This window comes from Spinacia oleracea, chromosome 1, assembly GCF_020520425.1.
Source record: "Spinacia oleracea cultivar Varoflay chromosome 1, BTI_SOV_V1, whole genome shotgun sequence".
Taxonomy (NCBI): domain Eukaryota; kingdom Viridiplantae; phylum Streptophyta; class Magnoliopsida; order Caryophyllales; family Amaranthaceae; genus Spinacia; species Spinacia oleracea.
In genome coordinates this window covers 118,758,784-118,774,061 of record NC_079487.1, presented here as the reverse complement: position 1 = coordinate 118,774,061, position 15,278 = coordinate 118,758,784, and the positions used below count along the sequence as shown (strand labels likewise).

The following is a 15,278-nucleotide window of genomic DNA, read 5'->3' as shown; positions in this document are numbered from 1 at the left end:
ACGGTCCTATTGAAAAGACCAAGAGCATCATCAAAGGCCGACCCCGGACCATCAACACCTGAAAGCCGAAGAAGCGAATCCTGCAAACCAGAAGACTGCAAACGGGATGCAAGAAAAGCATAATGCCGAACATCACCAGCTGAATAAACACCCAATCCTCCATACGAATAAGGCAAGGTAGCAAGACGCCATTGCCAGTCACCGAACCCAGGTCCCGAAGCAGTCACGATACGCTCTAAAGAAGCCCGAAGAGCCACATCAAAAGATACTTGGGCCGCTTCAAAAAGATGAGGTGGACAAGTGCGCATAGCAAAATAGAGTTTAGAAACTCCAGTGCACGCACGAAGAAGCAACAACTCACACTGGGGATCATTAAGCTTAGCTACAGCATCCATCAACACAACAGTCTTCGACACCCGTCGCGAAACCAACTCCTTACAAAAAGAGGAATCCGTACTGACTGGACCACCAAGCAACTTAACACCAAGCGCGGGACGAGCAATACCAGTAGGAAAGACACCCTCTAGACGACTGCGTGGGTCCTCCGAAGGCCAGAAAACCTCTGTCTTCTCAACATTAACATGGAGACCTAAATGAGGACCCTCCTCCAAAATCAACTCCAAGACCTTTCCAACCACCAAACTGTCACCAACGATAGTGCCATCATCCAAGTACCACGCCTGCAGAGATAGATCAAAAGAGTCCCTGATTCGACACACCAATGGATGTAGAACCAAAGAAAATAGCAAAGGGCCGAGAGGATCCCCTTGCTGCACACCTTGACAAGACCACAAGGTATGCTCCCCATAATACAACCGTGCTGGAGAAGAGTAGCAGAATTCAACCCAACGCGAAAGAGCAGGACAATGTAGCCGAACCTCACGCAACAAAGCCGAACGATCAACCAAATTGAATGCATTCTGAAAATCCACCAATAACATAGAGAGGCCAACATCGGCCCCACGAGCCTCAACCAAACGATTGACAGCATGGAGAATAGCCTCACCACCTGCTGGAACCCCAACTCCAAACTGAAGCCCCCCAAAGTAGTTCCCTAAACGCGGACCAATCATAGCAGCCCCAACCTTAGAAACAAGACGCCTCCAAACAGTGCCCACAGCAATAGGCCGAATACCACCACCCGGCTTAACAAGTGGCGTAAGAGGAGCACTAGCAATATATCCACCAAGCTCAGCAGGACACTTTCCAGCAAGAAAGAGATTAACTACCTGAGTGATAGAGTCCACCAACTCATCAGAAACAGCTACAGCAGCACCACCCAAGCAATCCAAAAGGTGTTGAGCACGCAAGCCATCTCTACCGCACGAAGTACCACGCGGAAAGCCCCTAATCTGCTCCAACACAACAGCGGAGGAAGCAGTAAGGTGATGATCAACTGGGATATCCGGAAAGGTAGGTTCCGGAACTGAAGGGTGCTTTGCTTGCAAATCAGCAAGAGTAGCATCATTGTAAGGGGCAAGACCTGAGGACGAAAGAACTCTAACGGCAGCCGTGTAGTGACCGTCAGAAATTTTTCTCTTGCATTGCTTAATATTACGCTCCGCCAAATCATGGTCGTCGTCAACATCCAATAGAGGGGGAGACACGCTAGCCAATGTGTCCATAACAAGCTGCTCAGAACCACCAGGCACACCCCAAGAACGAATAGCAGCGGTGATACTCTCTTCCTGACGACGACGCCTAACACCGGATGAACACTCACGATTACTCCGCGGAGAAAAAGTCGTGAGGACACAAAGAGGTAACACGAGCAACTGAACCCAACAAGCGATGTCATCTGATCTGCAAATCACCTTATCAAGCGCCCCTTTCAGAACCCGCGAAAAACCCAAACGACATTTGGGAGGGATGGATTTCACAGAACGCAACCGCTTAGACAACAAAGAGTCTAGAAGAGCAACATCAAAAGAAAAATGATGTTCCCGAGGCGCATCAGAAGAAGGCAGCTCGGAAGTAGGAGCTAGGGGTTTTTGAATACCATAGAGAATAAAACGGGGAATACCATCCCCAGAATCAGGAGGGTCCACAAAAACAGTACTAGAACCACTGCCATGTCGACACCTAGTACGATGAGTATGAGTCTTGTAACAATCTCCACATAGCCAAATTCCCATACGACGAAAGGTCACCTCAGCCGAAGTAAAAACCTGCAAATTGGTAGTAAGGGAATGACGGGTAGCATCCCGCACACCAAAGCAACAGTGACGATCCCGTAAGTGAGTGAGCAGAGAACTCCTCACCAAACCACGCCCACCTCCATCCTGGCACCCGCTAAGTCCCACAAAAGGGCAATGAAACTTCTCCACGGAAGCCGCCATATCAAAGCACTTCAACCGCACTGAATCTGAAACCTCAACCAAGAAACACAACCTCACAACGCAACAACCACGCAATGCCACCAAACACAACGCAATTCACAAGCACTGACCGCTACGACAATCAAGAATAACAAGAACGCAACCCACACTACTTCACCACCACAATAACCCTAACGCCAAAGCACCGGAAAACACCGCAACACCACAATAACCACCGAAACACAACACACCACACACCACAAAAAACGTCCGCAGCACACCGAAACAGAGAACCGCTACCACACCGATCGAAACAGAGATGACAATACTGCCCGAAGTAATAAACCCGTGCAAATGCTTTAACCATGCACGTTGCACATTGAAAAACCTCCGATTACACCCACTGCGAAAACCTATGCGGAAATACCAAATTGAAACTGCCACCCACAGCGAACGCAACACACCCACAGCGAATGCAACACACCCACAACGTCGAACCAGAACCTCCACGCCTGAACAAATCACCAAAAGGAACCCACGAATGGCAGAGAAAGAAGTCACGAACCTGATCGAAACACCAAAGCCCGAATTGAAACTGACACCCAAATTGACGGAACTGATCGAATCCCCAACCTGAAACCCGAAATGAAACTGAACTCCCGAAATACCTGCAACCGAACCCACGAAGCTGAAAATGATGCCGCAAAAAACCACCGGAAAATGCCTGAAAAACCCGACAACACCCGAAAACGCCACCAAAAACCACCGTGAAACTGCCTGTAAACTGCCTGAAAACGCCGACCCTTTACCGCACCCTTCGCCGGACCGAGCTGCTGCTACCTTCGCCGGAAAATGAACGTGCTAATAACCAGCCCTAATCGCCATAACCATTATTATTATTATTATTATTATTATTATTATTATTATTATTACTACTACTATATATTATTTTATTTTTACGGGAATGAACAATATTATTAATAATCAGTCATACGGTATTAAAATGATAAAAATATCTTTGCATATCACAGATTCAAAGAAAATATACGTACTTGTTACAATCACATGCAACAATTATTATTCTGCATCCTAAATCACAATTCTTACTCCACCGCTTCTAGCTTGACGCGAGCAGTGATTTTCTATGTTTTCACATCTTTCTAAGTATAGCCCTTTAATCTGCGCACGAATTGTGACGAGTTTCGATAAATCCCAAACCTATATGAATCCAAATCAGCTTCCCAATTATTGAAACCATAAAAATAAAATTCTCGTCCATGGATGAAAACCAAGAACCTGGGAAAATCTAGGAAAAACCCAAGAATAAATTGGGAACAAGCCAAAAATAAATTGGGAACAAACCAACGAAAAAAAAAAAAAAAAAAAAAAGACAAAACATAAAGAGAAAACAATGAAAAAACAAGAATAAGGGCCAAAAATTAGACTATTTCAGATCTGAACGGCAAAAAACTAAAATCTTAAAAGAAGAAGAGAGAGAAAGGGGAGAGAGAGGAGGCATGAGTAAACTAGCTCCACTTTCTTCTTACTATATTTTAGCTCGTGCGATGCACATATTCTATTAAATTGTTAAGTTAAAATAAAACTCTTATATATACCAATTGCTATATTTTATACGGAGTATATTAGATTAGATTAGTGTTTGAATTTGGATTGAATTTCAGTTTATTTTTAATTTTAATTATTAGAGTGTTATGAAGTTGAATATACGTAATATTACTAATTAATTTATAAAAATATCTACATGGCACCTAATTATTTATCTACATGGCACTCAAATTTCATAATTCAAAAATAATTTTGAAATCTTATTTTTCATTGGCCGAAACCATTAAATTTCCTACATGGCGCTCTAATATTGGATTAATGTTTGATTTTAGGTTGAATTTTATTTTAGATTAGTGTTTCAATTTGCATGAACATTATTTAAGATTTATTTTTTAATTATTAGAGTGTTTTGATTTTGGATGGAGTTGTAATGTTGTAAATATTAGTAATTAATTAATTAAGGCTCTGTTCTCTTCACCTTATTTTCACTTATTTCAGGTCTGATAAGATAAGATAAGATAAAATAAGATAAGTTCAGGGTCAATAAGATAAGATAAGATAAGATAAGATAAGTTCAGGGTCAATAAGATAAGATAAGATAAGATAAGATAAGTTCAGGGCCAATAAGATAAGATAAGATAAGATAAGATAAGATAAGATAAGATAAGGTAAATATTACATAAGGTTATACTATAAGTTTCAATAAGATAAGGGTCAATAAGATAAGATAAGGGTTAATAAGATAAGATAAGATAAGGGTCAATAAGTTCAGATAAGATAAGATAAGATAAGGGTCAATAAGATAAGATAAGATAAGATAAGGGTCAATAAGATAAGATAAGATAAGATAAGATAAGATAAGATAAGTTCAGGGCCAATAAGATAAGATAAGATAAGATAAGATAAGTGAAATTCAGGTGAAGAGAACACTACCTAAAATATCTACGTGACATCTAATTAATTATCTACGTGACACTCGATTTTTTTAATTCAAAAATAAATTAGAAATGTTATTTTTCATTGGTCAAACCATTAGATTTTCTACGTGGGCTCTAATATATCAGCAAAAATATCTCAATTTAGTGAATTTGCGTATTAATTAGATTTGTATACGTGGCTTTGAATTGTGTGTATCAATTTAACGGCTTAAGTTATTTGGTTCAGTTTCATATCGATTTGGATCATATTCAGCCATATTATTCATGTTTGGGTCGAGTCATGTTCGAGTTATATCATTTCAATTTGAGAGATTGACCATACGATTCAAATATGGTAAAAATAGGTATGATTGAGTGACCTTATTTAATGGACTCGAAATTTTAGTGATTCAATTAGAGAGACAAATGAGTGACCTTATTTGACTCGAAATTTTTTATATAAGAAAATACCCGAGGTTATTTTATTAAATATACTTTTGATGTCCCCTGTAGAAAAGAGTAAGTATTTAATAAATTAAAAAGAAAAAAAAGAATATCAGTTAATAGCCACAATAAATAACGTCATTAAGGGGAAAAATCAGAAATAAATAAGAAAAACTACAAAAAATTAACTTAATGATAGTAAAAATTACGTAGGCCCAACCACAAATTGCGTCACTAATGAAATAACAATTAACAACTGGTAAAAATTCAAAATTAAAAATGATTTTTTTGTACCAAATACTTAATTACAATTAACTTAACCCACCAAAATCAGGGCCAGAAATTAAAAAATATTTTTTTTACCAAATACTTAATTACAACAAACTAACCCACCGCAATGACACAAAAATAGTAAAAGAAATAAAAAAAAATCAAAAAGTCAATCAATTACCCATTAATTTTCTCTCTATAATGTATGTTTGTTAATGTTAAATTGCTAATAATTTGAGAAAAGATGACAAAATCCCTTATTTCTCTCCATTTTAATTCATAACTCCTAATGCTGATCTCCATTTTAATTCATAACCCCCTTAATTATCTCCATTTTAATTCATATAAAAAAAAAAAAAAAAAAAACTATGCTTCATTCCAAATGGTACGTGGAACGACGCTCAATGGTGCAGTCTAAATAATCCACTCAACGACATTCTTTCTCTACTTGATCGCTATCAAAACCTAAATTCCGAAATCCTTTTTTCCAATTACTCTAAGAAAAAACTCAATCAATTTCCGATTCTTTTTTCCAATTTCTCTAAGAAACACACTATTTGTTAATTTTCTTTACTTTAGTACTACAATTTAGATTTTTCGTCATATAATATGTGTAGGCATTGTTTAACTATATAAATGCTTTTAACTATAGATTTTATCTAATTTTTCTTCGTATGAACCTTTTGAACTTCTAGCATATTATTTATTGTGATTAGTTGTCATAACGCAATTTTTAATTTTTATATAATCTCGCACGCATATCGTGCATATAAGACTAGTATTATAAAAGAGAGGAGGAGGGCGGTTTGGTGTACAGAATCTATATTGTTCCTTGGTATACATCAAGTTAGCTATACCTAAATAATAACCACTTTACTCGTTTTAAATTCTTTAAATAGATAAGTAGAATCTGATTTGGAATATAATTCTGTTCCGTGTTACTGTAATAATAAATTAATAACACATTTTTGCTTCTACCAGTTACAATTGATTTACATAAATACAGCCATTAATTGGTTAATTATCTTGTACAATAGAAGTAATTAATTAATGTAACCTCTAAGTTACCAATATTCCATTTCTTAAATAAAGATTCACATCAATTATATGAGAATATCACATGACTCATCTTCATAAATGTACATGCCATTTATCTTGCACTATCACAATCATAAAACTATATCATATACACAAAATCCAGTTCATTCATGTCCCTCTCAACAAGGCTAATTAATTGAATTAATTAATTCTCCTAGAATATTTTGGTAAACAAAATAACAATTAAGATAATGATAAATAATTGTACCATTCCTCAATAATTGGGCATTACCGTTGTTGAGAAAGTGTAAGGAAACACCTCTACATTCCCACTATATAAATCAAGTGAACTTCCAAACCAAAAACCCACTAATCATCTTCTAATTCTCTAGCTTAATTTACTTAATTCTTCTCCATTTAATTTTAACAAATTTATTTTATTCTTTGTTTCATTTTTATTTCAATATGTTAGGCATTCGCAAGCTCTACCAATTGCTTGTAAGCAATGTTGTAATACCTTCTCTAGGAGTAGTCCCTCACTCAAACGTCCGAAACTCGATTTCCAACCCTACCCTCCCAACCCCTTGCAAGATAAATGCGGTTCAAGCCCACGAGTCGAGGGCAAAAGCGTTAATAACCGTGTTTGGCATGGACAAAGATGGAAGAATAGCTAAAGAGAAAGCGTGCAAGGTGGTTAAACAATTAGGGTTAGTCAAGGAAGAAGAAGAAGAATCGAGTTTCGATATATTAGAGGAAGAAATCGAGGCGAATGAGGTTCTCAACGAGCTCGAGGAAGAAGAGAAGAGAGAAAAACAACAACTTCTTAGACAAGCTTTCACGGTGTTTGATGAGGATGGTGATGGTTTTATTGATGCAAAGGAGATTAAGAGGGTTTTGGTGTGTTTAGGGTTGGATAATGGATGGGATTTGAGTGAAATTGAGAAAATGATTAATGTTGTTGATCTTAATCTTGATGGAAAAGTTGATTTCCATGAATTTGAGTTGATGATGGGTTAATTTTCATATTCAAATTAATTTGTTACTTCTTTTGTTATTGTAAGATATATCACAAGCTTAACATAATTTTTTCTTGGTCAATCTACAAAATATACTTGGAAAGAAATGGGTATACATGAAGAAATGTATATCTCCAAATTAAAATAATTTAATGAATTCTAGCCATAGTTTTTAACTTTGATGAATAATTCGTGTTGTTGATTGATATGAATATGCATGTTTAATACTGATCGAAAAGAATATTTGAGTTCGTGATTGAATTTTATTTCACTTTTTAGTTACTACTAGCAAGATTTGAAGCTTGATTCTTATTATCCCCGGACCCCAACTAGCTAAGTGACTTATTCGGGTATGTGCTTATATCCCTAGTTTTTTTCATTCATTTTTAGACGATAATTAAGTAATTAGCAAAAGTAATGCATCAAGTTTAGTTTACATGTATTGTGATTTATAAACTTGTGCAAGTTCGATCATGTGCAACTTCTGCTAAGACAGTTGTACGGAGAATGAAGTAGCTAATTGCATACTCCGTAAATGCAATGAGGAAAATCAATTGACATTATCCATTTTTACCATTTCCCCCAAACATTATCAATTTTATGATTTTTATACTTCCTATGTTTATTATTGCAATTCTTCTAAGTAATTTGTTAATAATTTGTACGGCTGGTAATATATAAGGTTGCCCGTGATTTAGCGCATTGTTTACCTTTGGGTAATTGGTAGAGAAGTTTTTATTTTGAAATTGCCGTCGTGTATCCAACCCTTGTTGGGGTTTAATTTACTAGTAATTTATTAATGAAAATTAATCTCCCTTGAAAAAAAGGTAATAAACTATTTAGACGCAGTAGATCCCAGTATGTATAAATTAATAAGTAAATTAAAAAAAGGATCCGTTGTGTTTATGGTGAGTACCGACAATCACAGGCATGAAGCATCCAATTTTAGCTGGAGATCGAAATTCATGACACGTTCCAGTCTCGTCCTCCTCCTCGTGCATAGTTGTATTATTTGTGCTTATTCATACAATAATTATGTTCCGTACTGTTTGAAAGGTGACATATACAACCATAATATACTGATATACTCCGTATATAATACATTAGAGCTTATTACAACATAGACTATATAATTAGGGTGCAAATCAAGTGTGTCTTGGCATAATGGAAAGAATTCCACCTTCCAACCAAAAGGTTGGGGGTTTAATCCTTACTAGGGGCACTTTGAGGGAGGGTTCCCCTTATCACTCCCCCCACTCTCAAAGCGTCTAGCCTGCTAACCCGGGCGGGTTGACCCGTGCGGGATTCCGACCCGGTAGGGCTATTCATCTTACCTTGCAAAAAAAAAAAAAAAAAAAAAACAAAATAGGGTGCAAGGTGTGACATATACTATACTCAATGAGTGACATAAATGGTTAAGCTTGTTGTGTCTTATCTAATATATAACACGTAGTTTTATCACGCATTGCATCCCGTCTATATAGTATCTGCACCGAGTTATAGTTGGTGTCACTGAGATCAATTTTTCCTACAGTGCAATGTAAAAATATGTAAGCTAAAAAGCCTAAAAATAAGGTGATGAATGAATTTTAGAGTAAGTTATCAATGATAGGAAGGGCCGTAAACATATCAACTCTTATCCTAAGTATGTACGAACATTAGTAGCACGTACGTTGTTGGCGTAGCTTGATAATTTGAAGCGTCACATACATTTTTCATTACTTGCTTGAATTGGGGACTTGTGGTCATTTGTGGACTTGTGGAAGAGCTGGTGTTGCACACTTGCACCCCTCTATTCATCTTTATTGGGCCAAAACTAATGAGGCATTCAGAACTCTGTGGAGCATTTGCATAAATAAGAAGTTATTGGGCCAAATTATTTTATGGTATAAGTGACGGGCTTGAAGTACTCCAAAGTATCTTGAATTTCGGCCCAATTCTCTTCTTTCATACTTGGTATTCTCATTGTTGTTAGAATAAGGGATTGTAAAACTTAGTTTCATGTGCAACTTGTTCAACTGATTCACAATTTATAATAAGCCAAGTGAACCATTAATATATTGGTTCAAAACATCTTATGCTACCAACAAAATTACAAGAAAAAAAAAAAAACTTACAAGATGAGCAACAAACTAGCTTGACTTACAATAAGACTTATTCGATCAACCCCCCTGAAACTTGCTCTTTTATACCAAGACCTTGTTCCTAGAACACAAAAACCATCTAGGAGTACTTACATGCAAATCCGATACTCTCAAGTCAACGCCAAATACCATTGACACTGCTCACACAGCTAACACCCCCACTAACAGTACAATCACTCCCTATCCCACTCCTATGCATCACATGATCATTTGAGTTCTGCCATGAAAACACCCCTTCAAAAGACGCCTCTTGCCCTTGCACCATGATTGTTGGTGTCATGTTTGTCAACCCTGACAAACTTTGAACACTTGCTGCAATCTGGGGTAATGTACTAGTCTGAAGAAGCTGGTTCCTTGTTCCTCTTGTAACCCTGTCTTCAGCTAATTTCACCTGAATTTTTTTATTTTTATCATCTTAATATTTTAAATAAATTCTAGTTAGATTAAGAAGATTAAAGAGCTTATTTAAGTTCCTTGATGTACATACCTTGGCTCTGAGTGCTTCGACATCTGACTTAAGCACGCGGTTGTTTGTTGTGGCTTCTCTGAGCTGCTGAGCTGCTGCGTTCAGCTGCTTGAAGAGTGTAGTGTTTTCTACACCGAGTTGTTCAACCTGTATAGCACACAACATTTGTCAAATTCTGAACTCGTGTCTATAATTAATACACTTTTATAACAGCTACATATTTCATTACAATTCTTTCCCACAAAAGTTGAGAAATGACAACTGAACAAGTCAATACTAGGTAGAGTAATACCTGAACTTCCAAATCTAGAAGATGTGCTTGCTTCCTTCTTCTGGAACGACGAGCAGACTCCCTATTAGAAACCATCCTGAAATACATAATTTCATTATCAGGCGATCTGTTAAACTTGCTATATTACGGAGTAACATGCACATTATATACATGATATATAGCAATACAAAATATATAAAGTAGTACGGAGTACTCTGTACCTTCTAATACGCTTTACATCAACACCATCATCGCCGCTCTGCTCACACTGACCGGCTTCAGTCTCTTCTTCATCATCTTCAGAGGAGCCACTTCCTTGATTATCTCCTGCTTTTGGCTTTATAAGAATTGAGGTTGGACTTCCAGCTATACATACAAACACAATATGATCGAATTTGTTTAAGTACATTATTACACCATTGTCACTATATATGCAACATTAATTATATTGCAGTGCACAAATTGCTTCTTAATTAATATTCATACCGCAGATGGATGATTGCGAATCAATGGTCGCAGAGAGACAGGGTTGTTGCGGGGCTAAGTCCTGGTACCATGCGAGTGCTTGCTGATCAAATCCTCCACCAACTGTGAAATTGTTGATTATGTCCTGCTTTATTTATGTACACAAATTAAACTGGATGTCAAAATTATGACAAAAATTAGCTATGCATAAGAAAACATGGCCGTATTAAACGAACATATTAAATATGGAAACAAGAATTGTGGTATTTGCTGGTTATGAAAGATTAACTAGATATAACAAGGTAAGAAATCGTTATTGAGTTAAAAAGATCCATTTTTCTGAAAATCTACTACTCCATTTCAAAATTTGAAGGGGTTAGCTGTAATGTAAGTCAGTCACACGTACTATCTTAAGATGTTCGAAAAAAAGTTGTCATAATTTCTTAAAAAAGTAATGGTTTATGATTGAAACTTCTAATAAGAAAAACATATTCATTAACATTAACACACCTATTACAAACTGAATACAAGTACGAAATCATGTTATTTTCTCGTAATCTAACAACTAAATTCTGACGAAGGGATTATATGATTCGGAAAGTGTACCTTGGAGGCATGAAAAAATCTACAAGAACATGCAAGTACAAGCTTAAATAGTGGAGGAAAAAGGATATAGAGAGAAGAGACAAACAAGAACCAAAAGGGTGTTAGTGTGTTACCACTAATTACTCAATTTATATAACCCGTGTATTAAAACTCTCTTTAAATAGAAGTTTGATTTATTCTTATTTTCCAAGTAAATAAGTTAAATTAATTAGCATAAATGAACCTTTAATGGTTTTAGGGTGGGACCCAATTTGATGGTTGATTCCGCATCATAATTCATCACTCTAGTATCTTTTTTGAGAGGCTTAACTTTAAAATACCCTTTACGTCATTTTCACCTAAAGAATCTCCCCTTCTTTTAATTTTTTTCTTTAATTTCTTGTCAATTTCTTCATTGCTAAGGTTCAAAATTTTGTCCAAAAGTTTGAAATAAAAGTTAAAAACTATTACACTAAAGCATAGTACTAGCTACTTTAATCTTTAGCACCATGGTGAAGTCATTTAGCATTTTGTTAGAATAATTTAGGAAACTTACTCAATTACAACATACATAGCACGAAGTATGAGTTCGATCGGGATTAGTATTATTACAAACTAGTAGATTAGCCGATTACATATCGTGTATTCACTAATATTTTTAAAGGATAGAAAATGAAATAAATAAAATAGAAAGTATATTTTTCAATAGATAAACGGTTTATTAAAAAAATGATAGAAACTATAAAATAAATAAAATAGAGAGTATTTTTTTAGGAAAAAGTTTCTGTAGGGAAAATTTTGTACCAAGAAGTGACATGTATTGCTTTAAGTACTCTAGTTAAAATAAGTGATAAAAGAGATTGAAGTGGGAGAAGGGAATGAACTAATATAGGAGGTATTAATTCTATTGAATTACGAAGTATTATGATAAGATGTATTTGCGATGTTAGATGTTCGTGATTTCCTTAGATCCATCAAGGCATCAATGAGAGAGGGCTCTCGAATTACGTAGTATGATTTTGTACCTCAATTCAAAAACACAAAAATTGTTACGAGACATAATAATGTGACAATAATTTTCAAGACAAGATTATACTTCGTTTAATAGGCCACATATTTATTATTACATCATCCAAAGGTAATAATTTACATATTATCTATCACAATTTCTTCAACTTAAAAGTTTCAAAGAAACACGATATATGCCGATGTGGTGGAGACTGGAGATGCAAAAATATAATCAGCTTGAGATCGATATTAAAACTACGTATGATTAAAGATTGAATGTAGTAATATCATAGGGAGTAATATCATAAGGTCGGATATAATAAATCTTAAATTCCGTAAGGAATACTCATAAATCTTTGCATTTTTTTAACGAATTCTCGTAAGTAAGTAATACCGTAACACGTTTGAAGAGTACACAAACGAAGCTGTTAAAATATTAATCTAGAAAAATCTAGATAATACACTTGTAAAAATATAATAGTGAACTGTATTGTGTAGGAACATCTAGAAATATAATTGTTAATTATAATCTAGAATAATCTTAGGAAATATCTAGGAGCTAGACTAGAAAAATCTAGTAACTAAAATGTCTAGAATTATCCTAAGAAAATTCTGGATGATGAGGGGAGTAGAAAAATCTAGAAACCATAATACAACTATAAATATGTTGTATGTGCATAAGTTTAGGGTGAGTCTAATCAAGAGAGCTCCCACAAATATATGAGGGGTAGAAACAAGTGTTCTACCAAAGCAAATAGGGTTGTATAATTCTTATTAATGTAATCAATGATGAAAATACAATTTTGTTATATAATTGAGATCCATCAAAATTTCCGCGTGCGTCCTCAAATTTCCATCAGTTATCTATCAATGGTTCATGTTATTGTGTCCAAATCACCAAGCTTGAACACCTTTAAATCTTTAATACTTAGGACTCTTTTTTAGGGAATCTTTAATTAAGACTTTGATTTTGATAAATCTGCAACCAAACCATGATTTAATATACTGTATAATTGTTCACAAATTAATCTATAGCACATTTTTTACCTGTTAAGATACAAATATAACCTTCTTTATTTAAGATCTGGTTTATAATCTAATAATCAACAAGTACAATTAAGTGTAAAACAAGATTAGCTGATCAGTATTTTTGAAGTATGAACTTGAGTACAGTACTTCTAGATCTATATATAATTGAATTGTAAAGTTAATTAGGGATAAATTTCCAAGAGTTACATGTTCCTGGGAGATTTTTGGTATAACAGGCGTACCAACTCACTAATAGAACCCTCTCAAAAGCACATCCTCTTAACAAAGTATACGGATTTGAGGAATTGCGAGAAAAGAAAATGATTTTTAGTAAATAAATGCGTATAAATAAATCTGAATTTAACTTATCTAAACAGTACTTAGTATTTCGGACTTAACCCTAATTAATGAATTCATAAGATAGAATGATTTTTTTTAAAATACATGAAATTCATAACTTAAAGTATGCTTAATAATTATTATTTTTTAAATATAACCTGTGATGTTAAATTAAACAGATGCTACATACCTTAAAAAAAAAAAAAAAAAAATAGATGCTATATACGAGGTTGTAAAAATTTGACCGCTAAAATTACATCGTACTGTAATTTATTATATTCCACAGCAAGAGAGAGAAAAAAAAGAAGAAAAAAAAAAAAGAGAAAACAACAACGTAAAACGGTAAAAGGCAAAAAGAAGACAAAAAAAATAAAAAAAATAAAAAATAAAAACAAAAAAGAACACGTGAGACGCACGTGTAAGAAGTAAGCAGAAAGTACAGCACTCGGGACTAGAGTAGCAAATGATTGAATACACCGCCAACCTACCATACATCCCATACACCTTACTAAACCTACTATAAATATCTCGTAAACGCCTAACAAAAAAACGTTAGAGAACATTAACAAAAACAAAAGCAAAAGTGAGAGAGAGAGAAAGAGAAAGATTTTTGGAGAGAGAAAATAAAAAAGAGATGAGATGAGAGAGAAATAAACCTGATTATTATTATTCTTAAATCCAAAAGTATCAAGATGATGATGATCGGAAACAACGGCAGCCGTTGGATCAACAAAACCGGCGGTATGATCATGATCATAAAAGAGGGAATGATGAGGATGATCCACAACCGTTGGATTATTATTGACGAGTGCGTGCAGGGCAAGCTCAGATGGACTGCGTTTCATGTGGTGATTACCCGCATATAGTGTTGGTTTCTGGTGATTCATGGTGGGTGGGTTAAGGGTTAAGGGTTAAGGGTTAAGGGTAAACTTAACTTAAGGAAGAAGCTTGTTTTTTCAATTAAGGGGGGAGGAGAGAGAAAGAGTTAGAGAGAGAAAAATTTGTAAGGGGGTGTGAGAGGACAGAGAGGGAAAAGGGGAAAGAGGTAAGATGGTAGAACCATTGATATAGGCCTAGGACTTTGGAATTTTTCCATTTTTTTAAATTTTTAATAAAATAAAAATTATAAAGCAGAAATAAAAGTTAAACACGTAAGTTTGGAGTTAAAAGGAATTGTGGACCTCACATGATCCTGGCATGGAGCAGCCTCTTTCGATCTCCCGCTATTGCTTTTTACAAAGTTGGAATTAATTGCCTAATAAGATGTGAAACGTTATTAAGTTATACTACTCGAACTCTTTATCTAACGTATTTTAAATAATATAGTCCGTATATTAGACTTTAAGATAAAATATGCTTGATCAAAACATGTAATTAACGTCAAGCTTCATACTCTAAATTA

The 15,278-nt window shown here is 35.1% G+C and overlaps 2 protein-coding genes across 3 annotated transcripts; one reads left to right on the top strand and one right to left on the bottom strand.

The window, feature by feature from the left end:
- The first annotated feature begins 6,874 nt into the window (after positions 1 to 6,874).
- LOC110783884 (calmodulin-like protein 2) lies at positions 6,875 to 7,636 on the top strand. Its single transcript, XM_021988269.2, has one exon. The coding sequence runs from the start codon at positions 7,019 to 7,021 to the stop codon at positions 7,568 to 7,570; it is 552 nt and encodes a 183-aa protein (XP_021843961.1). The 5' UTR covers positions 6,875 to 7,018; the 3' UTR covers positions 7,571 to 7,636.
- A 1,930-nt stretch (positions 7,637 to 9,566) lies between these two features.
- Positions 9,567 to 14,930, bottom strand: LOC110783906 (basic leucine zipper 9). 2 transcript variants are annotated; one of them, XM_021988290.2, is made up of 6 exons: positions 14,533 to 14,930; positions 10,937 to 11,063; positions 10,672 to 10,816; positions 10,472 to 10,547; positions 10,201 to 10,326; positions 9,567 to 10,104 (listed from the first exon to the last, which is right to left on the bottom strand). In XM_021988290.2, the coding sequence occupies exons 1-6, from the start codon at positions 14,761 to 14,763 to the stop codon at positions 9,829 to 9,831; spliced, it is 981 nt and encodes a 326-aa protein (XP_021843982.1). In that variant the 5' UTR covers positions 14,764 to 14,930; the 3' UTR covers positions 9,567 to 9,828. The 2 variants fall into 2 exon arrangements, with proteins under 2 accessions (XP_021843982.1, XP_021843983.1); XM_021988291.2 differs by having other exon boundaries at positions 10,937 to 11,060; positions 14,533 to 14,929.
- Positions 14,931 to 15,278: the final 348 nt, after the last annotated feature.